This window comes from Clupea harengus, chromosome 13, assembly GCF_900700415.2.
Source record: "Clupea harengus chromosome 13, Ch_v2.0.2, whole genome shotgun sequence".
Lineage (NCBI taxonomy): Eukaryota > Metazoa > Chordata > Actinopteri > Clupeiformes > Clupeidae > Clupea > Clupea harengus.
The window spans coordinates 569954-595000 of NC_045164.1; the positions used below are offsets into that span (position 1 = coordinate 569954).

Sequence of the window (25047 nt, forward strand, 5' to 3'; positions counted from 1 at the left end):
ACATCTAACAGTAAGCGTGGACGGGTTTTACATTATTCAGCTGACATCGCATAGAAGCACATCCATGCAAGGATACTCACAAAAGAGTATCATACACCATCAAGGTTTGGGCGTGTCCTGGCCAGAACAATGGAGGCACAGGTTATTAAATTAAAAGACAATTGTGGTTAGGGGAGCTGAGCCACCACTAGGGAGTGCAATCCCCCCATTCCATGGATACAGCTTAGCCTGAGTTTCTGTTAATCATTCATTTAGAGTAACAAGCTTTGCACATACATCTGGTTAAACAAAACAGCTACTTCGTCAGGTTGGTCCACAGTAGATCTCATCATGATGTATGTTGCCACTTCAGGAAATCATACGTAATTACTATCAATCAGCTTACTACAGCTGTGTTATTAGATAGCTATTTTATTTCTGGCTAAATTACATTTATTTTCATTTCAGATTCATTTACAACTTAAATCGATTTATTTTACCTTTTGCTTAATAAAAGGTTAATTGGTTTCAAACTTTTTCCACTTCGACTCCTTACTCTCATATTCTACAACATGGGGATGTAGTCTTTTCTGTCAAGTTGGCCACATATAGATTTTCTTAGCAGGCGCCTTTGTACATCCTATGATTACGCGCATATAATTGTATATCTGATGACAGGAAATTTAGCCACTCTGAGCATTCAACTTAATAACCTGCGCCTTGATTTTTCTTGCCAGGACACGCCCAAACGTTGATGGTACGTAACTCTTCTTATACACGGAGGACATGGCAAAACACTGAAACCACTTTGAACTACGTTTGCCCTTTATTTATTTCAGAAGTACTGTTCCAACAACCTACTCTGACACGGAACAAACATTTTGGACATAAACTGTTTACCCTCCCAGCCGGGCACGCCTGATGCACGTCTGCCGGGTATGTCTACAAGAGGTAAGGGATACTGAAAAGCAAGTGCTGCATATGGGATAGAGATGTGAAACGCCTGTCCTACTCCAATGTACGCCCATAGAAAAACCACCAGTGTATCGTTGAATTTAGTAGTAGTAGATAATTTGCATTAAGAGTCAATGACCCCAGCATAAAGCGAAATACGTCGGTTATGTTTGAATGACATATTACCTCGAGGTCCGCATGTTTATCCAAGCAATTATTTTATGGATTTGAAAAAAGGAACGCCATCCTGCAAATTGGCCTGTATCATTTCATATTTTTTTTTAATAAGAGCAGCCGAATGCAAAGACATGTTATTTCGTTGATGTTTGTGCTTATTGACGTTTTACCATGCTCGTTTTACATGGGACATCTGCCTGGTCGGCATCCCTTAGGTCACGATCTCCCCTCCTACTTGCTAGGTCTTCTGGATCCCAGTAGTGACTTTAGGACTACAACTGAAACGCGCCTGGTCATTCGTGACAAAGCGAACGATCGAATATTGCCGTTTGGTATTGCTGTCTTGCTTCCAAACTCCAGAACTTGCGTACTGCAGCGAGTGATGGCGAGACACAAGAAAACTAGTGACCAGCAGATGGCGCTGTCCAAGTAGCCTGTTATGTCCAACATCTAGGTAATGATCTCATGAGCTGACAAAACTGAAAATACTGTACACGCGGTTTTTTGTCTTCGTCTTACGAAGTGTTATCACAAGATCTCAAGGATGTAAATCTATATAAATACCAAACTGAATTTAGCCCATGTATACACAGTGAGTTACACAGTGGTGCCTTTACTACCAGTTTGGATGTTTCAGGGGCTTTGTATAGACATCTTTGTATTAGCGTATGCTACTCTTCATGCAGTTTCTTTATTGTAGCATTTCGGAGTCTCTGTACTCTTTGATGTGTACTAGAGAATGCATTTATTCTTCTCTGCAGTACGCCATTTTAGCATCCTTGCTTGAATTAGGGTGTTCCATCATTGACAGATATTTTGATTGGTCCATTACAAAACAGTAAATGAACTGACAGAAGCCTCTCTACACCGCAGAAGGGTGTGGATGCAGACATGTTAGCAGGTATCTCAGAGAGAGAGGGGCCTACCCCCATGCATCAGTGCCAGTTGTCCTCGTATGAACCCAGGAGGTCACACAACATGGTGTCATGCAGCCACAGAGGGGACAACCTTTTGCCATTCTGGTGCCCGTGTCCACTTGGGAGAAAAAAAGAGGTTTAAGTTGCACTGTGCGAAATGGATTATAGTGTTTTGGGCGAAGTATGAGCGCACGCTACATCACAATATAATTGTTTTGCGCTGGACCTTTGCCAAGTGCCTGTTAAGATGAAAATCTCAAAACCCTTTCAGAGATTGCATTACTGACACAGATGTTCAATTTTTGCTGCCTCGTTTGCTGCAAGTAATGTTTCAGAGGATTTAAATGTTGGGTTGGGTGGTTCCCTAATTCTCTGCTTATTCCAGCTGCCAATTCTGACCGCCCCTCCACACTAAAATATGAACATCTCCTCCAGGGATTCAGAAGTAGAGGATGGGATGGGATTTGAAATGTGGTTTAATTGAAAACACGAGTCAGGAGATGGATAGCTTTATAAGGGAAGTTGCAATGCAAGTTAAGAATGTCTGTTATTTCCTAATAATGGATTCACAATAGTCTGTGGGCATGAGACTGTTTTTTATTAGTGTGGCCGCCATGGCCTCGGGGGTGCATCTGCCTGGCCTACGCCACAAGGATCAGCCTAGCTCAGCAGAATTTGGTATGCAACTTTAACCCTCCCCTTAAGCCCTCAAAGAACCTATTTCCTCAACTGAAGTAGAGTGCAGAGGCTGTAACCGTGAGCAAACATTTCGGTATGGAGATTTGACTATTAGATTGAATTCGCTGTAATATGGAAGAAAAGGAAGACTCGTACCATTACACTTTCTTTTTTGAAATACAGCGAAAATCTCTGGAGAGAGTTCAAATATCAGCAATCTTTCGCTAGTATCAAGAACCTCTCCTGCTGGGCCTAGCATTTCTGGGGCCCTAGGCAATTATTATTTTTTTGCTGGGGGCGGGACAGAACATGCCTTGAATACTATAAATAAATACATAATAATAAAATAAAAATACTGGTTAAGTCAAGTATGTATGTATTACTTAACAGCTTTAATCATTTATCTCATTGCGCCTCTTGCTGGTTAGTGTTGACGCCATGCTGTGTATGCTATGCAAAACCATTCTAAATAGAGGATTGATTTAATGCTTGATGACCAGTCCCATCCCGACAGCTCTTAACATGTAAATCATCATACATAAGTACCACATGTTACATTTATGAAGATTTAGAAGAGAGCAATTTTATTACAACCATAAATCACTCAGCAGATCCACTGTACTGTCAGTGTCAGACGCATGAACCAAACAAATTATTCTTTTTCAGTAAGGATGGCATAATCTATAGGGGATGTCACTGACCAAGGTCTTCTTAGCACATACTATAGGCCTATCTACATAATCACGCTCTGAGTTTGTTGAAGTAAAGTGAAGGTAATGCCAGCAACCTGAGAGGAACACTTCACTGGGGTGGTTCAGCTTGCTCAAAACACGTTTGGCTTCTGTTGACCAATAAACCTCCAAGCCTATTATTGCCCATGGTCTTGGAATGTGATTTCCAACACGCTCATATGGGTGTGATGGTCAGGTGACTACGTATTATTGTCTACGTAATGGTTATTTCTTCACATCCTGTTGCTATTATAGTAAACATTTTTATTTTTTCAACTAAATTTCTTACGTATAACACCTTTAAAGTATATTTTTTGTAGGTAATTCATTTTTTTAAAACATCCTCATATTCATTTTGATGGTGTATGGCTGTGTGAAGGACAGATAAACAAATCTGATGCTCTCATTCACTGTTCACTATGTAGTTTTGTGATCTGGGTCCAAAACCTCATGGAAGTGTAAGAGCAGCTTGTACAGCGTGCCGCAGCCAAAGATGCAGAGATGGAGAGTCTGCTGTTAGCAAGTTATCTTGTTACCTTGTTACCTTGAGGACCCATTACGCTCCTAAAAACACATTCTTTTTCTCACACTGTACATGTCTAGTCATCCTGTCTGAAACGCTCTGTTAGAGCACTGTGTCTTTAAGCCTCTCTCCTGATTGGTCAACTAGGCGGGCAATAAGGACTGTGTTATGAGACTGCATCATCTTGTAACAAAATAAAAGGGCAGGAATTCCAACAAAGCGTTTCAGGCAGCTGAGAAAAGTGGTTTCTGTGGGAGAGAGTTACTCCCTCTGGTGTGTACTTTGGGCTTTGTAACTTTGCAGACAGTTAACATGCACAAAAAGCTTGACACACTAAAGAAAAGGGCAAAACTGGAAATCACTAAAACGGATAATAGTTTTATTTTTTTAGCTTTATAGCTTTAAGACCAAACCATTTTGCAATATAATGGGGGACATGTTTACGCCACATATTGTAGCAAGATAAATGAATTAATGGCAAGCTTCATGTATTCAAAACAAATACTGAAAACTCTTTCTGAAAACAGATATATTTGTCTAAAGACTCCACCAATCAGTCCCACAGGGCTGGATCCTTACAGCTGGTTAAAATAAACCATTTTATCTTTTTGGCTAGTTGTAGTCTGTTCATAAAGGCCTGCCAGGGCACCTGCAAAGAAGGCGTGTCTGGTGAAATACGCCCTCTACGGCAAGCCCCGCCCTCTCCGCTGCGTCACGGCCATACCTGTTGCACTGCAGCAGAGCCGCACTGGTAACCTGAGCCAGATCGTGCGCTTCTCGTCCGACCTAGCCGACCGGCCAAGGGGCCTTACTGTCCACCTCAGCAGTTTTTTCTGCATATGTGTGAGAGGAGTGGGGGTGTGTATGTTTGTCGGCGAGGCCTTGCCAGCACACTCCGTGAGTGAGTGAGAGTGTGTGTGTGTGTGTGTGTGTGTGTCGATGCATGTGCCTGCATTATTGATGAGGACAGAGATAGCATCAGAACGCTGTGGCGGGGCATCTCACAGTTGGACTGGGGAAGGGCGTGTGTTTGTGTGAGTGCCCGCGAGAGCCTGTGCGTGTGTGAGTGTGTGTGTGTGTGTGTGCGCGCACGCGCCCTCTTGTGTGTGCTGTGTGCTGGTGAGTGCGAGTGTCGGCAGAGATGGGGGAGCCGAGTGCGCTACGCCAGCAGCAGCAGCATCCTCCTTACGAAGGGATCTGTAACTACGCCCAGAAAATCACCTCCTGCTTCGGACTGGACGGTAGGAGAGCTGAGGCAGCGGCTTAGGCTGCATTCAAACACCCAGGCTGGAAACGCTCTGCTTGTGTATGTGTGTGTGTGTGTGTGTGAGAGAGAGAGAGAGAGAGAGAGAGAGAGAGAGAGACAGTGAGTGTGTGTTTGTGTGGTGTGTGTGTACGTGTGTGTGTGTGTGTGTGAGAGAGAGAGAGAGAGAAACAGTGAGCTTGTGTTTGTGTGGTGTGTGTGTGAGAGAGAGAGAAAAACAGTGAGTGTGTGTTGACGTTAGTGTACCCGCTTCGCTTTATAATCCATTGGATGCTGCCCTGTTTTTTGTTTTGGATCGGCAGCGCGTGTGTGCGAATTCCGTTTTCTGTGTTTATCCTTGCGTGGCGGGCGGCTTTGTGTGGTGGGGTGCTGTCAGACCCCTATGCAGACACTGCTGGGGTGAGAAGCCGTAGAGCACCGCCAGAGAAAGGGGGACAGGATGAAGGATGGATGGATGGATGGATGGAGGGACGGAGGTAGGGAGGGAGGGATGAGCAGAGGGGTGTGGAGAAGAGAAGCCCGTCCCGGTCCTCAGTGTGCTCCCCCTGCCGCCTCCTGCTGTGCGCTTCTTTATGGCAGCCCAGGTGGATTCAGACAGGGAGAGCCCGCACTCGGGATATCTCATGTCAAGTGACAATGTGGAGAGAGAGAGAGAGAGAGAGAGAGAGATAGAGAGAGAGAGAGAGAGGAGAAATAGGTTGTGCAGCCTCTGTAGAGAGTCTGTGGCAATTATGAGTAAGGTTTATTGCCTGGAAGAACAAAGGGCAATGTGGACCACGCCCTTAAATGCCTCATGGCGATAGAATGACGAGGCTAGCAGCAGCAAGCAGCAGTGTTGTGGTATATCCTGTTGAGAACACAGAATGACCTGTTTGGAATGGTGTGTGTGTGTGGCGATGTGTGTGTCTGTGATCTGACTGGATTCACCTTGGGAAACAGGGACATCCTCACGTGGGTCTCTTTTGGAGGAGAACGCTGAGGAACGCATGCACTAAAAAAAGATGCAGGGAGGAGAGGAGAAAGGAAGGAGAGGTGGAGGAGGAGGAGGAGGAGGAGGAGGACTACCACGCTGACTTGAAAGTGCACTCTATAATTTATAGCCACTCAGAGGCGAGGCCAGGGGGAAACACACATCAGGCACATACCCACAATTCCCCTCGCCTCCGCCGCCATGCCAGGTCATCCACATGTAAATCACTTCATCCAAAAGCATGTCAGCAGTGCAAGCTTACCGGCATCGGCCCAAGCCTCTCTGGTTTGGACTTTTATCTCGTCTGCGCTTGTAATCCCCGTGCTGTTGAACAGACGAAATCACGGCATAAAATGATGTTCATCTGCTCAGATGAGCCCAAGTTTGTGACATCAGGTTCCAGATGTGACAGACGTCTACTTACTCTGCCTAGCCTTTCTGAGTCGGATCCATTTGTTTCATGCAGTTATGTTGTTGTATGGTGTAGTGATGTATTGAGTTTAACTGTGATCTTATGTCATCTTCTACATGACCATCATCACCTATATGGATCTTGTGCTAGAGCTAGATGCCAGTGGTATCTCTGGCTTCTGGTACTGGAAAGGGCTTTAGCTACAAAAAAACATCTTAGCTGGAGTGATTCAGATCGAAACTGATTTTGAGCAAAAGATGAAGATAAAGGTAATCTTTTTTTTCAGTGGTTCATAAAAATATATAAAAAAAAAATTAATTAGCACCTTACCCAATACTAAATGCAGTTTTTGTTAGTTTAGATGTCACTACATCTAAAAGAACTTTGAAGAATCAAGATTTTGGAGTATTAGAAAAAATCAGATAATCTACAATAATAATCAGACTACAAAAATGTATTATTTGTAAGAACAGCTCATGACCTTCATTGTAACCACAATCACAATTATTTTTGTGATCTCATTTTTGCCTTTAGGTAAACCTCAATCTAACATGAAAAAAAACATAGCTGGAGTTACTATTAATCTATATATATATAAACACACACAAATTGTATGACAAATAAGTAGACAGATGTGAGTCTGACATCGTAAAGGATGGCTTTCTGCAGTGAAACTATAAAAAAAACTATAAGAACTAAAGGCTGGGTATCTTTCCTCAGGGTTCATGATATGAGATTACTGAAAGCATGCCTCATCTCTTAGTTCACCACACTGTATCAGAGCCTCCCATCAGGTAGGCATCGCAAGCACCGCGGTAGAGTTATGCCAATGCCACTTGACTCTACACAGAGTATAATTGTGGCCATTACGTCACCTTTAATCCTCTTAGGTGAAGGCGAGGATCTTGCTGAACGAACTGTGAGTACGTTGTAATCTTCTTCTTGCTTCTTTGCTCTCTGGGGTCAGCGGTTGTAGAGTGTTAGTGTCTCCCCACCTGTAGAGCACATCGTGTTTGTAGCGCTGTGGAGTGTTTTGTAGTTGGTTTTGGCTGGGAATCATGGGAATCTCCGGTCGTATCGATGGGAGCAGCACTGGTTCGCTCTGCGCAGGACAGTTCTGGATTCTACAGAATATCTTGTGCTTGTAATCTGTAATCTGTGTTTGGAATATCTCACAAGAAGTGAAAATCACTCACTTGGGGAACAGCGTGCTGGAAGCAGCGAGGGATTGTGGGATTGCGCCTGCCCACCCGTGTGTGTGTGTGTGCGAGTGGAGGGCAGAAACCCTGAGCCATGCCGTCCCTGCCGGGACTCAACAGCCTGGGCAAGCTGTGCGGCTCTGGCCGCAGCCAGAGCGTGGAGCACGGGCACGTCAAGCGCCGCAGCTCCGTCAAGCGTATGTCCATCATCGAGGACGGCCATGTGGCGGAGGTGCTCTACCTCATCCCCAAACAGTCCATTCTGCAGCAGCTCCCCTTCCTCAACCCCGACGATTACTACCTGAGCGAGAAGCCGATCGATGTAGCACCAGGTACTATAGGGGGGTGTGCTTTGTGGTCTAAAGTGCAAGTTTTAAACCTCTTTAACTAACTGCAGCTGATGGCCCAAGGGTCTTCTTTAATTTAAGTCATAAATGGTTATTATGCAATGTGTAGAACCATAGATATTCAAGTTTTAAATGAAACAGTAGAAAATGGCGGAAATTGTCAAAAACACCCCTCTGCACGAAGAGGTGAAACCCTTATTAGCTTTCTGGTACATGAGGCTTTTTGGGGTTGTGTATGTGCCTTATTATCTGAAGTGCAGGTTTTACACTTTAAACTGATTGACCTATTTTGGTCATTCGTTCTCTGCATGTCAAGATTTCTGCAGATTTTAAACCTCTGTCCTAGACCCTAGACATTCGTTCTCTGCATGTCAAGATTTCTGCAGGGCTCAGTGGGCCTGACTGTGTTTTTAAGCAGGGCTTGTCTATTCCCTTAGCAGAGGACTAAGCAGTTTTGAGGTTTTGTATTCTGTTGTTGTGGTGCTGCCAGTGTATCTGTCAATGTGGACTGTCAAAAAGCTGTCAAACAAGGGCTTTGAAAGGGTTTTGATAGGGACCTCGGTCAGGTCCTAATATGGGGCTTGGATGCTTTGAATGTCATTAATGAAAGATATCAGTCATAAATAAATAGTCATCATTACTCAACTGTTCTTCTGTTGTCATATGCTGTCTTCTAAAGTAATGCGACTGGGCTGAGGATAAGATAAAGTTCCCTTATGATTTTAACTTCACATTAAATACAAATTAAATTGTAAATGAATGAATACTGATATACAGGTTTCATGAACTTTTGATGGATATTTAAGCACTGCATTAAACATGTGCAATACACTGCACAGTAGTCATTCATTAGAATTCATTACATCAGATATGGTGGGAACATTCAAAAGGGTTTCACTTGACAGTATGCCCTGCTATTCTATAGAAAGCAGGTGAAACCTGTTGTGCAATCTTCGCTGTGAGGAGAGATGCAGGTTTTACCTCCACAGTTGCCCTGGTGCAGAAAAGGAATGTACAGTATAGGTAGATGAAAACCAATTGAAGATAATAACTGATAATATTTCATAAAGAGATGATGTCTTCTTGATTGGATGAAACCGATTCATTTTATTTCACTTGAGAGATAGTGAAAGTGGCATGCAAAAAATGATGGCAGATATGTTTAATGTGTGTGTGTGTGTGTGTGTGTCTCTGTGCGTGGTTGTGGGAAAAGAGGGTGGGGTGTGTGTGGGATGCTGAGTTGCGGCTGGACATATAAAATAACATAAACAAATGACCCCAAACTATACTGAATACCAACAGAGAAGTGGTCCTTTAAATTCTTATGTAATTGAAGACTTTCTGAAGGGATTCGATGCAACTCTAAGCCAGTGAAACAAGTAAAAGCTCACTGAACATGAGGATTACTCTCTGTCTCAAATATGACAGCACATGTACTCACAGCCTATCCTAGGAAGTGATTGGAGACTGGCAAATGTCTGCATGCAGCATGTCCAATCACAGTCCAGGATGATGACATCCATGTTTGAGCAATCCTTTTTTAAGATATCTCATCCTTTTGTACGGTTCAGATTAGCATACAAGTGCATAAAAAACAGGCACTAAACCTTACTGAGATTTGAGGTAATCACTGCCTCATAATAATTCATAGTACTCATAGTAGTGTCTGATAGATGTACATTCTTTTACATAAATAGAATGTCATATAGCAAGTCACTAGCAGACAGTACACACGATAAGTGTAAACTGATATTTCTTTGCCTGTTGTAGCTAACGTCCTAGCTTACTTTATTCATTAAGTTACAATTGCATTTCTATTTAATGTGAAGTTAAAATCATAAGGGAACTTTATCTTATCCTCAGCCCAGTTGCATTACTTCAGAAGGCATCATATGACAACGGAAGAACAGTTGAGTAATGATCACCATTCATATTTATGACTGATATCTTTCATTAATGACATAGGTGACAAAGCATCCAAGCCCCATATTATGACATAACCGAGGTCCCTATCTGACAGGTCCCACATGGACAGATACACTGGCAGTACCACAACAACAGAATACATAACCTCAAAACTGCAACATTTGGAAATCTTTCTTATGTACATGAAATATGACTTCTCACATCAGAAATTTAGCAGCAATCACATTATTGGTCACACATCAGTCACAAAATCATATCACAACATTGATCTCCTTGTGTAATAAGGATGTTATGGTGTCTGGCAAACCATAGTGTAAGGTGCCTTCTGGTTGGCCACCAGACGATATGTAACTTTACATAATCTTGCATTTCACCTGCAGTACACTGTGGTGGACGTTCCCTCCTGTGTAATCTGCTGGATGAAGCACCAGTTTACTCTCTACGCTGGTTACTGAGCCTCACCATTACCATTCCCGCCATCTGTAGATAGAACAGTAGCGTTGTTTTAGTGCGGGGTGGGGCCCCCAGAGGGGGCACGGAACTACAGCAAGGGGGCCGCAGATTGAGGGCGCAAAAACAGGACAGGAACCCCAAAACAACCAACTAATTAAGTATGGCAGTGCTCTAACCATTTGGTGATGAGTTTATAGCCTACTTTGTACTTGTTATATGGCATCACCACTTGATCTCTGCATGGTTCAGATACTTCAGCATGTAATTGAATCAGTGGGGTGCAACGTCAGTGACCGAAGAAGAGAAAGCTAAAACCCTGACTGTACTGACTGACTGTCATTTTCTACAGTTTCTTTACAGTTACTGAGGTAATCAGATGCAGGTGTATCTCTGTAGGGATCCTTTCCATGTTGGCAGACGCTTATAATAACATTCATGACATGCCTATCAGTGGTGAAGACAAGCGGTTTACTTTGACGTGCTAGCTTGCCTCATAGGATTCCATTGTATAGCCATTTTGTGGCTGCTGGTTTTAGCGTTCTAACTCAATACTGTATCGATTTTGATCGTTAATTGTAAAAAGATCTAAAAATAGGGCCCAGGTTGAAAAATCCCAGTTTCCCTTGAAGGCATAAATGCCAAAAAGCTGAATTCCAAGCAGGTTATGGTATGTTTGCTTATGAAGAACGTTTGATGCACACAGGAGATTCAAGCTGCTTCACAGTGTGGATGAATGAATACAATGAGCACCAAGATGTGGGGTGAGGGGGCCAAGCAGCCCAGCAGAGCATAGTTGCCATGGACACTTCATGTCATTATGTCAAGGGCAAGGCTGTATGCACTCCCAGCAAGTTTCATGTCAATTGATCGAGATATGTGGTCACTTCCTGTTTGGTGGTGAATTGGATAGGCTGTAACGAACGGAAATAAATAAAAAGGAGGATTCAACAAGGTTTGTGATCGCTGACATCTTTTACATTTTTTTTTATTATATAATCCAGTAGGGTGATCACATAAATTTGGTCGACAATGATAGGTTGTCATGTCCTCTCCTTGGGATCTCCTAAGATATCACCAGCATAACAATCACTTTTATAAGGTCAACAAATCAAAAGGTATTAGGAAATTTTTTTGTTATTGCAATGCCCCTCAGTGGTCAAATAATGCTGTTTTTTTTGGACAACCTCAAGAACGAGCCCCCATATAACAAGTTTAGTGTCAATACATCAAACAGTTGCTGATATATCTCACTTCCAGTTTGGTGGCTTTGCCGCCGATTTCGATTGCTTATAACAAACAAACTGTTTAAAAATTCTAAACTCAATCTGAAAACTTTTGTGAGGCTTGGTTTGAAGATCACGGTAGCAAATTTGGTGAAAATTGGACTATCCTTTCGATGAAATCCAATATGGCAGGTTGCCATGTCTCAGCCTTGGGCCCTTCCATGGTTTTACCGGACACAAGCATTTTTTTAAAGGCAAACACATCAAAAACACATTTTCTTATTGCAGCTCCCCCACCTTAGTCGATGTACCAAGTTTAGTTTTGATGCATTGAAGTGTTGCTGAGATATAACCTCATTTCAATTTGCTTTGACAGAGGAGTGCTTTTGAGTCAAAAATCCATATGATAACTTTCGTAAGGCTTGGTCTGAAGAACATCTGTGGCAATGTTGGTGAAGAACGGAAAAAGAAAATAACTTTTTTTTAATGTTTTGCGTAAAAATCGAATTTTTCTAAATCGGCACACTGTTCAAAAGTTACACGCATAAGCACACCTCAAACTTTGACCCATTGGTGGCGCTAGAATTCTAGAGGCACAGACATGAAACGTGGTGAAAAGAATCAGGGGACTGTCCCCAATCAGTGTGCCAAATTTCAAAACGTTTTACCATATGGTTCTAAGGCCTGCCATCGACTCCTATGGCAGAAGAAGAAAAAGAGGATGAAGAAAAGGTAGAAACATAGTGGGGACCAAACAGTGAAGTAGGAAATTAAAACAACCCTAAAATTATAATTCAGTGGAAGACCGGAAAAATAAACGGTCCAGTTAATGTTTGTAACTTTTGTAAAAAAAAGTAAGATAGACGTCATTAAAAACAGAATGACAGTAGTCAAAACATAGAGTGGGAGCGTGGGAAGTATTGCTTTCGTGTCACATGTCACACACACACTGGCGATGGACATCTATCAGCAGGTCAAATCCTATGTGTGTGTGTTAATGGGGATTACTCAAGTGTCAGTGGATTGGTCCTCCAGACTCTTACTGCTCACTCGGATTAGCCCACAGGTTAGGCTTGCTATGGTTTGGGATGGTTCGTTAGGGCAATGGTTTTTTTTACATATAGAACTGCAACTTAAGCCAGATGTTTGGTAAAGCTCTTGGCACTGACGGCAGTGTCTTGTTCAGTTAATTTTGGTGTTTCATCTTTATTCAGTTGCTTCTTGCTTTGACTCAAAAGTATGGACTTTCATGCATAATCTCCTATTACATATATAAAGCCCATATTTTAATTCTGAATAATTAACGTGAAATACATGACACTCCACATACATTACAGGCCATTTGATTTAAGTTAAGTTAAATTAAGTTAAGTTAAAGTTGTCCTTGCAGAGTTTTATTGTATGCTTTTCAGTTATACACAGGACAAGATGTTAAATTCCTTAACATATTGGTTGGGGACTTCCCACAGTGGCCAAAACTGTCAATGTCACATGCAAGTAATTATACGAAACAATCCTAACAAACAGTCCTATGTGGGTGCATCACAATTACCATACTGATACTTAACAATACCTAACCCATGAAAGAACGAGACAGCTTTGTGAGAACTTTACTGTTGTTTTCAAATCAGGTTATGTGCTTTTAAGAAGGCTTTTAGAAGAATCCCAGTGAGTTACATCAAGGTCATAGGGTCATTGCGGGGGTCTTTGGGCTGACAATAAAAAGGCATCAGGGAGCATATATATTAGGTGTCAGAAGCCTTTGGTCAAGCCCTCCAATCAGTCTGTTCAAATAGGTCTGGGTGTGTCAGCCAAGTGATTATTGTACCGTGATGCATCTAATTGGATTCTAAAGGATTTCTCACTAGGATATATATATGAGGATTAAAGGGTCATGTTAAGCCACACTCATTGAGACAGATTCAGTTATACATAGGAAAAGAGGTTAAATTCCTTTTGCTATTGTTCTGGTACATCCCAAAGCGGCCACACATCTCACTATCGCATGCAAGTACTCATACCCAGTAACCTAGCCTAAGTATTATAACACAACAGGGTGCACTACAACCATCATACTGATACTTAACAAAACCTAACAACAACAACAACAACAACAACAACAAAGATGCCTTGATGCGCATTTCACTGGGGTTGACAAGTGGGCACCTTCCTTTGTCAATGTTTCATTGATCTAAGCCCACAACACCTCCAGAAGGCTCAATGGTGGTATCTGGTGTCCCAGACTCACCCCCCTCCATACGATGGGTTAGGACAATATCAATACCAGAGACAACAAGAGATACATCTCAAGCACATGCATATCTCTGAGTCTGAACAATGCACGGCCTAATTATCTAAACATCAGTCTCATTATACTATGGCATGGCACAGGCTCTCCAGGGTAAGAGTTTGGAGGGTTACCACCTCAGGGGTACAAACCTGGATTAGGGTAAGGGAGGAAACTGGGATACGAACCCTGGTCACTTTAGGCACCCACACATCTTGCAACAACAGGGTTACTTCACACAATACAGGTTAATTCACATGTCCCCAAGTAGTCTATGAATACCTCAGCCATAAACACTGGCTCGCTTTTTCAGCAGCCTCAGACAACTCCTTTAAAGCTCCTATGGGTGACTGTCCTCGCAACCCAATATCCAACAGAAGCATTGTGATGTAGGTACAAAGCCTCTAACACCTCCACCACACCTCTCCACTGGTCTTGTGTCTGCTTCCCAACCTCATTCCCTCGCTACTGCTACCAGTTTCGCATACTTAAGCTTCTAATTTTATGAATAAATGAATAAGCAAAACAAATCATATTCCTGCTGTGAGCTGATGATATTTGCGTAATGTGCACGACTTGCTTCTTTGCTTTCGGAAAGATGTAGCTATTCTGAGTCACAAAGTTATGAGAACACAGGCACATCCCTGTGTTTTGTCTGCATTAAAAAGCTCTGGAACAGCAAGTAGAAATGCAGTTCTCTAGTCTAAAACAACCCTCTTATCCCGTTCATTACTGCCCAAATAAGCCACATAATCCTGGCTATAGCTGCTGGAAGACGTCTTAGAAACCTAACCTTATTGAAGACCGTTAGCTTGCATCTTGAGTCCAAGGAGTATAGACTGAAGTCACAAAGGCAGATGTGAGCTGAGGTCATAGAGTGTCTGGGCAGATTAATACAGGTGTGACATCATCAGCTCATCTGCAGCCACAGGGCAGAATGTTTATCATGCTAGTACCAGGTGGAGTAGAGAAGTCATTCAGACAGCACTAAATCCAGTCATTCTTATGAACTATAGTGAGATGCTATTAGACCATGTTTAGGTGAAATAACACAGATGCCCTGCGATCAACCGATGACAAGGTGATGTTATAGCAGATAATGACCATGTGCTGGTGAAACACTGCATTTGCTAGTTGCACAGCTTCACGTTATGTAATGGAGCTAAGGTACAGTTGGAATGAGTACAGGTTAGGTAGCCTACTGATTTGCAAATTAACTAACTTCAACTTCAGTAATGTTACTGTTGGAATGAGTACAGGTTAAGAAGCCTACTGATTTGCAAATGAACTAACTTCAGCTTCACTAATATTACAGTTAGAATGTGTGCTGGTTTAGTAGCCTACTGATTTGCCAATGAACTAACTTTAGCTTAAATAATGTTACAGTCAGAATGAGTACAGGTTAGGAAGCCTACTGATTTACAAGTTGACCTGTTTCAGGTGAAATAATGAGTGCTGGTTAAGTTGCCTACTGATTTGCAAGTTGTGTAGGGCCCTCACATGCTCTTCATTTAAGATGTGAAAAGCTGCTGGTAAGGGATGCTGCTGCCCAGTAAAGAGCAGGCTACATCCTAAACATACACTTGACCTACTTTTGGGATAGTCCTAAGGCAGTTATGCACTATACCTGACAAGCTGTAACCTAGTTATGGTTTATGGGTTGTCATATCTTCAACATGGTCATTGCAGAATGATTAATCTTGTGAAAGTAGGTCTATCTAAAAAAAAAGAAATAATGAAAGGAGATCCCATTTTACAGCTAATGTCTTCATTGATTTGGGTTTGGTGTATTTTATATGTAGAGTTATGGCTGCTGATGTCAAAGTGCAGGCGCACGAGCATTAGCAGAAGTGCAGCGTCAGCACCACGGAAAAGGTGTTGCGCATTGATGGCCTTTAGCCTATGTTTAAAAATAGCTTCCAAGTGTTGATGAATTTAACTTTTTACTGCTCACCTCAGAGCACCTCAGTTCCTATTTTACAACTGATGTGGCTTCGGCCGCAGTGAGTGGAGTGACTGAAGAGACTGAAGACATCAGTAGATGGCGTGTCAACTCAAAATATAGGTGTTCCATCGGAACATGTCTCTATTCTGCTTTGTATGATTTTGGGAGCCAGGCCATTTAATTGAAATGCTGTAGTACTGAATTGAAACATAATGTAGAAGCAACATAGTTGCTAACATAACAATTGATAAAGATTAGTGGTGTTGTCTTTACGGTAATAACATAATGAGTTCGTATTGAGAGATATAGATTTTTTATGTCATTGTGATGATTTAAGAGACATTGTTTGTCATGATCTGGAGATAAGAATGTGTTTTGTTTTTCTATTTTAATTATCATTTTCCATCGTAATTGCTATGCATTATCGTCATGAATTACAGTCATGATCTCGAGAAGATAATCTGTTCATCTTCCATTAAATATTTGTTATTTTGTTGTACTACCATTTCTAGATCACAAGAACTTAACACAACTTATTAACAAGGATTTTTTATATTTGAGTTTTGAATTTTGCTTTGCAAGAGGGATATTTTTAATCTTGATGTCACTACATGAATCGTTTGTCTTTACCATTTGTCTTTATGGCAAATGCAAAACATTTATTATTTGCTATTATTGTATAGTATTTGATTTAAACCTGAGAAAATGTGATATGTGTGCGTGTGCGTGTGTGTGTGTGTGTGTCTGTGTCTGTTCGTGCATGTGTGTGTGCATGTGTGTGGATGTGTGTGTGTGTGTGTGTGCGTGCGTGCGTGCATGTGTCTGTCTCTGTGTGTGTGTGTGTGTGTGTGTGTGTGTGAATAGAAAACCCATCCAGAGGTATGATGAGTCTGCATTTGTCACATGGCCATGGCTGAAAGCAGCAGGATACTGCAGAGAAGGGATGGGTGAGACCATGGCAGGAGGAGACACGGGGGGGGGGGAGGAGGAGGAGAGGCAGGGGGAGGGGTGGAGAGAGAGAGAGAGGGAGAGAGAGAGAGAGGAGGGGACGGAAAACAGAAGAATAGAGAGAAGCAGGCAGGCAGTCGCCACATTCCAGGCTGCTTTCCTGGCTCAGGATAACAGTCTCTCTCTCTCTCTCTCTCTCTCTCTCTCTCTGTCTCTCTTCATGTCTTTTTTGGATGACTAATACCTCTGTAGTTCTTGCTGGTTCTATCTGTGGTGTGGGCATCTAAGGCACCTCTGGAGCTTCTCTCTCAGGCTACCTGTCAGCTGATGGTCATGGTGAAGGAAAAAGGTACCGTGTCAGTCCATGTTGCCTGTTTGAATGCTAACTGGGGGTTAACGTGCGGAGTGTCTCTCTGGCACGCATGCGTGTGTGTGTGTGTGTGAGAGAGATTTTATGTGAGTTGGATGGAGTTTGGGTTTTGTGTCATTTGTGACGTGACGGAGTGAGCTTACTGCTCAGAGTTAAGCAGACTGCAAGTTAAATACCGAGATTTTTACTGTCAGTTCCCAGTAAGCTGTTGGGAAAGCCATTTGGATCATCGCTTTTTTGTTTTAAGATCTCAGGATATAAAGGCAGGATGTAAACATGAGTGCATGGCCAAACACTCACACACACACACACACACAGCCACTTTCTCTTACAAACAGACATGCACACACGCAGATGTTTTTTGTCAGAAGAATTTTTGTCAGTAGTGGTGCTCTTGTTGTCATGAAAATGGCATGCTGCAATGTCGTGTGTGTGTGTGTGTGTGTGTGTGTGTGTCTGTGTGTGTGTGTGTGTGTGTGTGTGTGTGTGTGTGTGTGTGTGCATACATGTGCAGATTAGAGATGTGATGTGTCAACCCAAACAGCTGATTGGGTTTCAGCCCCACCTCGACAGGCAGCTGGGTGCGTTTCTCCCCTCACCTAGCCAAAGCTGTGGTGATGTATTTACACACTGAACATTAACCTCGTTACTTTTCTGCCTTTCTGTGGTGGCCGTTGTGTCTGTATGAGGGGTGACCAATGTAGAGCCGAGCTGCTGATTGAGATGCACATGCAGCCCCAAAGCAGCTGTAGGCATGCTCTGTGAGCTCCCGCAGCCGTTGCCATGGCAACCGGCTCCAAGGTACTCCCCATTGTTGTCTGCAGTGGCCTCGTTTGATTTAAAGCATCCCCAGAAAAAAGGGACCTCTCTTTCTCTCTCTCTCCCTCTTCCTCCCTCTCTCTCTTTATCTCTCCCTCTCTCTTTCTCTCTCTCTCTCTTTCTCTCTCTCACTTCCTCTCTCTCTCTGCCTGGCAAACAACAACAACAGCAGTGCTGATCAGTGTGTAACAGCATACAGTATGTTTACAGTGGTACAGTAGGGGACTAGGCAGAAAAGGTGTGTTTGTAAACATTGGCACTCTTTTGACACATTGACAAATTACACTTTGTATGTCTGTGTGTGCTGTTAAATGACTAATCATAGTATGGGAGAGTGCTATGTGTAAGCTGGAACTGTGAAAGTGTGTATGTGTTTGTGTGTGTGCGAATGTGTGTGAATTTGGTTATTTTCTTACGTTCAGTGCTTATAACGTTTTCAACAGTAAAGATGCATTTAGAGTTTTCTGTATGGAGCTTACAGGTATAGGTAACACATTCCCACCTCAGTGGAAAGCACTGAAAGGTCCACAAGTACTAACGTTTTTTTAGAAAACGACAGTGTACCTTAGAACTTCATTCATCCCGCATAGCAGAATTAGCATGAGGGTACACAGTAAAGTTTCGTAGAGATATATAAAATAATCATTTTGAATCCTTTTGAAGACTAGCAATACTCTCTCTGCTCTGGTAACATAGAAGTTATAGTGATGCTTTGTGAAGTCTGTATGGCTTAATGCTTGACCTCAAAATCAGTAAGATAGAAGAGGCGACAGTAATGATCCTAAGGGCAGGACATATCCTAGTTGGTTATTGTGTTAAGTTAGTATCGGTGGACAAATGCAAATGCATATGTGCTAGCTATGTCACATGATTACATGATGTGGTTTGAGCTACGTAATCAATAAACAGTCAATCACACAGACATGTTATGATAGATAATGTCCTGATAGATAATAATCCTGATTTCCTGAGAGTTACAGCAGTGAAACAGAAGTGCCCGAGCAGATTCATAGCCATAGATCCATTCATAGATGAGGTAGGGTAGGGTAGGGTAGAGGGCAGGTAACACAGGACAGGACCCTGTTAGGTTGCTGCTATGCTGTCCAATGCAACTGTATTGGCTGGGACAGATGTGTGTTTTGATGGGCATTTTAGCATTTTTAATCATTCTGATGGGAGCTTTGATTGCCAGTGTTGTGCAAAAAAGGAGACAATACGGGAACATATGCACACACAGCTTTGCTTTAAGCTGCGCCAGGGTCAGCCCTGATTCTCTGTTTCATACTTTTAGAATGGTTAAGGCTGGCATGAATCCTTTCACAGATGTACACTGACACAAACAGACAAACAAACAAACAAACACACACACACACACACACACACACGCACACACACACGCAAACACACACACACACACACACACACACACACACACACACACACACACACACACACACAAACACTGTAATGTAATTGTGCACATTTACACTGAAGCAATGAAACAGACTGTTTTAGATGGGGAACCTTCCCACCTGACTCTGCTCCTGCTCCTGCAGAGTAACATAGACTGGATCACCCCACAGATAATCCTCAGAGGAGATTTGATAGAAACTGATAGGGACTGAGGCTGTTGTACTGAGATAGGTCTTTGGCCCATATGGCTCTGCTTTGATGCTCTTTGTCTTTGACAGGCTGCTGGGGCAGGGGGGTGGTGTGGCGATGGGGGGGGGGGGGGGGGGTGAATACGGTCATACATATTTATGAGAAAGGGGTTTAGGACTCCCTGTTATGTCTGAGGCATAATTTGGGGGTACCCCCCCCCCCCCATGAGAAGTGTATAGGCAGATGCAAACACACCCACCCACACATGATCAGAGACAGCAAACAAACACACACACACACACACGATAGGAGACAGGCAAGCACGCACACACACACACACTTCCACATACCCACCCAAACATGATCAGAGACAGCAAACAAACACACACACACACATTCACATACACACCCACCAACCTACCCACACAGGATCAGAGACAGGTGTATGCATATAAACAGACACACACACGCACACACACACACACACACACACACACTTTTCTACTCTTTTGGGATAGGGAGGATTAAAAGTGTCCCCCCTCCAGCGCTCGTTATCTCCCCCAGAAGGGATTAGCCCCCCCCGCCCGCCCGCCCACCCGCCCGCCCGCCCGCCTGCCTGCCTGCCTGCCTGCCCGCCCGCCTCACGTCTGAGGGAGGGGATGTGTGGCACTGTTGGGCGGTTAGAGATGAATCATCACAGTGTTTTGGGAAGTGCAGTTGGGGTGAGGAAGGGGTAGAGCTCCTATTAAAACGAGCATCACAGAGGTCTCTCAGGCTGCCGTGATTTGATTAGATGCTGCACTGCCGCTGAGGATCATGGGCTTTTGTACATCATCACCGTATAGACTGTTTCAACCAATATTCATGAGTTGGGCAGATGATCGGTCAACTGTTTCTGGAGTTTCAGGTTTTACGGTTGAAAATAAAGGCAAACACACTGCACTGCTGCTGAGAATCACTGTATGGCGTAATGTTCCGTCTGTGGGAAACCAGGCCTGTTCAGAAGCACGGGAGAATAAACTTGACCTTTTCTCTGCCTCAGTCAAGGACAGGTCTGAGTTTCGAAACATTGACAACGTACACAAAGCATTGAACGACACAGAGCATTGATTCTTGGCATTCCCGGCATTTAAAAAAATGCTCAATTTAGTTAGTTATGCATCCAATCCAAATGTCATTGAGAAATCGTTGAGTTCAGAAGTTCTGCCGAATGAGAGGAGCTCATTCAGGATCTTTGTTGTTTTGTGCCTGAAGAGGAGCATGATCACGATCATGGGCTCAGTCAGCATGTTCAGTTATTATTATTCCAGAGCACATGTTACAGTGCAGTCTGTCCCCAGGGGAGGCTGGAGCCCGCTGTCTTCAGCTCCCCCTGCATAATCACCAGCCCTCTTTGAAGTAGAGGTTGGGTGTGGAACAGAACAGACACTCTTTTTTTGGTTGGTTTTCAACTGTGTTTAGGATTATTAAACTGAGATTAACTACAGTAATTTAGCAGAATGTTTTTATTTCACTATTCCCATTAACCACGTCTCACCAGCAGTTTAGAAATCTGATATGATGACTCAGCAACAGTGAACAACACATGTATAACGTTTGAATATTATTAACTGAAAACTATATGGAAGAGAGCTGGCTTGTAAAATCAACTCCTTTTTACCTCTATCTATTTATGGTCCCAGTCTACTGCGAGTCCTGGATAGGCAGCTCTGTTCAGGTCCATTTGATTTCTTCCCACATGTCTACTGCTAACTGCTAACTGCTAACTGCTAACACCTGTGTTGTTCTCTCTGTTAGTGGCCCATGACAAGGAACCACACCGCCACCCCACGGAGAAGCCTTTGATTCAGTGCTACAAGTGCGGAGAGCTATGCAAGGGAGAGGTCCTGCGGGTGCAGTCCAGGCACTTTCACATCAACTGCTTCACCTGTAAAGGTGAGTGCGTAAGGCTGCATGGATAAAGTGCTCAGAGTGGGATTGGGAGTGTGAGTGTGAGATGAAACAAAGGTGTGATGAAAACGTAAACAAACAATATTAAAGGGTGTGTTGGCCAATCAAATTATACACCCGTTCCGTGCTCCTGAAGCAACGTGTCGACTTGGAGAGGAAGTTTGCTGAACTTGACAAAAGGGGGATTTGGATTTGAATCGCAGAATCTTTAATGCCTCAAGATTTCTCTAGGGTTGGTGCTGCTTTTCATGTGAACAACAAGGGCGATGCCCAAGTGTCTGGGGACAGACAAGGATTGTCTGGGGACAACCTCTGGAGAATACTGTAGTGATTCGTCACATTGAGTGAACACATCATGTTTTAATAATCAGATACCCACAAAGGGCTTGATTGGCCAAATACACTAAGATATATATTCTAGTTATTCCCATACTGAATTTGAGCTTTCAAGAGATGGGCTGACTATCACTACTCCAGTTTACTTATTTCATGCAAGGAAAGATGTGTGTGGTTTTCAGCTGGCCTAGCATGTTTGGAGTGAGGCCAAAACGTTATTGTATTTGACCTCATCATACAGTCATAGTATACAATATGCGAGAACCAAGCAGTATTGTTCAACTTGGCAACCACGACATAGGCCATTGGAGATCTTTTTCATGTGTAAAGTCAGTTTGACTCATGAATGGTTGACGTATGTATCGCTGAAAGATTGTTCTGTTAAACAATGCCTATAAATCAGCAGCCTGGCCAGGAAATACGTGTATCATTCAGTAATTGTGAACAGGTCCCCAAAAATAAACTATTTTGTGGCTCGTGTAATTATAGCTTATTTGTTCTGTTCAGAGCTAATTTTAGATGTCCTCATATATAAATATTTCAGCAGTCTGTAGAAAGGCCCCCTTCTTTCTTCTTCAGCACATCTCTAAGCCACCCGCAGATTTGTGGACTCGGTCTGCGGAGCTGCTCCTATTTGTTGCCCTCAGCTGCTAAGGCTGTTAAAGCTAATGTGTGGCGGGCCGTTTTTAACTCCCTCCTCTCTGGTCTAAGTGTACCCGTACAGCGGAAGCGCAATCCCACACCGGACACATGCTAAGATCCCACATACACACACACATGCTAAGCTTAGCATCTTTCTACCCTCTCTCACAGTCTTCAGAGGACCAGGCCTGCTTTAGTGTGTGCTGGTGTGCAGTGCTACATTCATTGCAGTTGTTCCTGGTAGTAAAGGCAATGTGGAGAGTCCTGACAGTGAATTGTCTAATAGAAAAATCAGAAGGTGAATATTGTTCACAGCCACTTTGGTCAAAATGTAGAATGCCTTGTTATAATATAATGTATACAGTTTAATATTATAGCTTCTATATTTTTATAGTTTAAAATATATTTCATATTGTAAGAGGAATGGGGTGAATGGAACTGTAAGTTGTTATATGTTTTAAAAACGGTGTCATTTATAGCATTATTTACCAGCTGACAGTCTGAGTTTTTAATTTATTTTTAATTTAGTCCTCCTCTTTCCCCTTTCCTAGTAAGAAATACAGAAATAGTAACAGCTATTTTTGCAAGTGAACAGTGCCAAAGGTGCCTGAAATAGAAACACATTTTCTTGCCCAGTGTTTGAGAAGTCGTCTCTGATGGTGGTGTAACAGAATGAATTTGCTTCCAGCGTGAGCACTAGATCTCATCATGTTGGACATGCCACTGTCCTCATCCAATTAAGCCTTATTCTTCCCCTGCTCAATTAAACACTCCGCCGTCACTGTCATAAATGCGATTTACCATCATGAAAATGAAAATGTGTGGAAAAGTTCCCCATCTGTTTTGCGATATGACGTGATAATGATATTGATTGTGTAGTTTCCGTGCAAATATGCATTTCCAAATGCAACTACAAAAGCACATCGGACTCATCACAGAGCTGTACACTCTCACTGTCTGGCACAGCCAAATCCGTACCACAGCTAGGGTTAACACCAAAACAAACCCCCGTAGGTGATAAATCAAAAACCTCTGCTTGATGAAATTAAGGCATAAAAGATATAGATTTTAGAGATGATTTGACAGTGTGTGTGTGTGTGTGTGTGTGTGTGTGTGTGTGTGTGTGTGTGTGTGTGTGTGTGTGTGTGTGTGTGTACAGGCTTTGATGGCAAAAGAGGACTAGTGTCTGCTAACTGTCAGACAGAGGTCTTAAAAGGCCATCTAAGTCCCTATTCACTGAGTGCTATCTCACTGGACATTGCCAGCTTCTATTTTAAATCTCCAAAGCCTGGAGACATAGGGCAGGTGATGCTAACTGGATTAGCTGTATTGACACAAGTTGGCTGTTGTTAGTTACTCCTGCTCTCAAGTGTTGATTCAGAGTACTCTGGCTGCTAATTGATCCTGAATCTGGGCCATAAGTCATATTGGCAACAATACCAGCAGAACACGACTATGTGGTCCTCAGTGGTATGAGTGGAATCCTATAAGAAGTATGCCCTCTGCATGGATTATGACGAGAGAGCAGGGTTTACACTTGGTGACAGAAATAGACTCAGATTTTTGTTTATTTTAGTTGTTTTCTGTTTGTTCTATTTTAGTTTGAAAGTTTAGTGACACTTTTTTTCTGTCTGAGGTGCTAAGAATATAATGTCTGTTGTGCAGTGTCTGTGGTGAATGCCAATCACCTTTATCATGTGAAAGTGAACAGGTACAGATTTAGCATTAGACAGAGCAGTGAGGAGTATTTCTTTAGGGAAAACGGAGACTCCAAACAATGGAGAATACACAGATTTATTAACTTCATAGCGACATACCTTGTGTAGTTCACTTCAATCACATGGCATGCTGGATATGTATGGTGCTATTTAAGCCTGAAATGGCTGAGTGAGTTGATCGTTAGTTGCACTTGACACTGAACAATGCTGCATCTATTCCTGAGTACATTACTGGAACAGGCATCTCCACCCTTCCCCCCAAAACAAAAACATCTATGGCTGCAATCCTTGGGCAGGATCAATGAGCTGAAGAGAGGAAGCTCCTCTCCTCTCCTCTCCTCTCCTCTCCTCTCCTCTTTCTCGTGGCTTCCTGTAACTCTCTGGGCTCTTCCTTACATAATGCACAGACAGTGCTGCGGAATATTGATTCCCTGAGACACGGAACATCCTTTCATCTCTGATGATATGTCACCAGTCGCTCTGCTCTTTAAATACCCTCTGGTAAAATGCCATTGGGATGTTGATGAAAGTCGTGCATTCAAATCTGTCTGCGGATGTTTTGTGTGTGTGTGTGTGTGTGTGTGTGTGTGTGTGTGTGTCTGAGGCAACTGTTGAATGCTTTGTTTAGATGTTGCTGTTTTTCAGCAAAATCATCATGGCATGCGGCTCTCTGAGAT

At 42.9% G+C, this 25047-nt stretch overlaps 1 protein-coding gene across 9 annotated transcripts in view; it reads left to right on the plus strand.

Annotated features, from left to right (window-relative positions):
- Window positions 1-757: 757 nt before the first annotated feature.
- Window positions 758-25047, plus strand: part of ablim1a (actin binding LIM protein 1a) — a 45316-nt gene continuing 21026 nt past the window's right edge. The window contains exons 1-2 of one of the 9 annotated variants that reach the window (XM_031578941.2): window positions 758-930; window positions 21522-21659. In XM_031578941.2, the coding sequence (XP_031434801.1) occupies window positions 918-930; window positions 21522-21659 (151 nt within the window). In that variant the 5' untranslated portion in view covers window positions 758-917. Of the gene's footprint in view, window positions 931-4742; window positions 5201-6019; window positions 8137-17038; window positions 17283-21521; window positions 21660-25047 lie in introns of those variants that run through there. The other 8 variants (XM_031578937.2, XM_031578935.2, XM_031578936.2 and 5 more) reach the window with 8 other exon arrangements.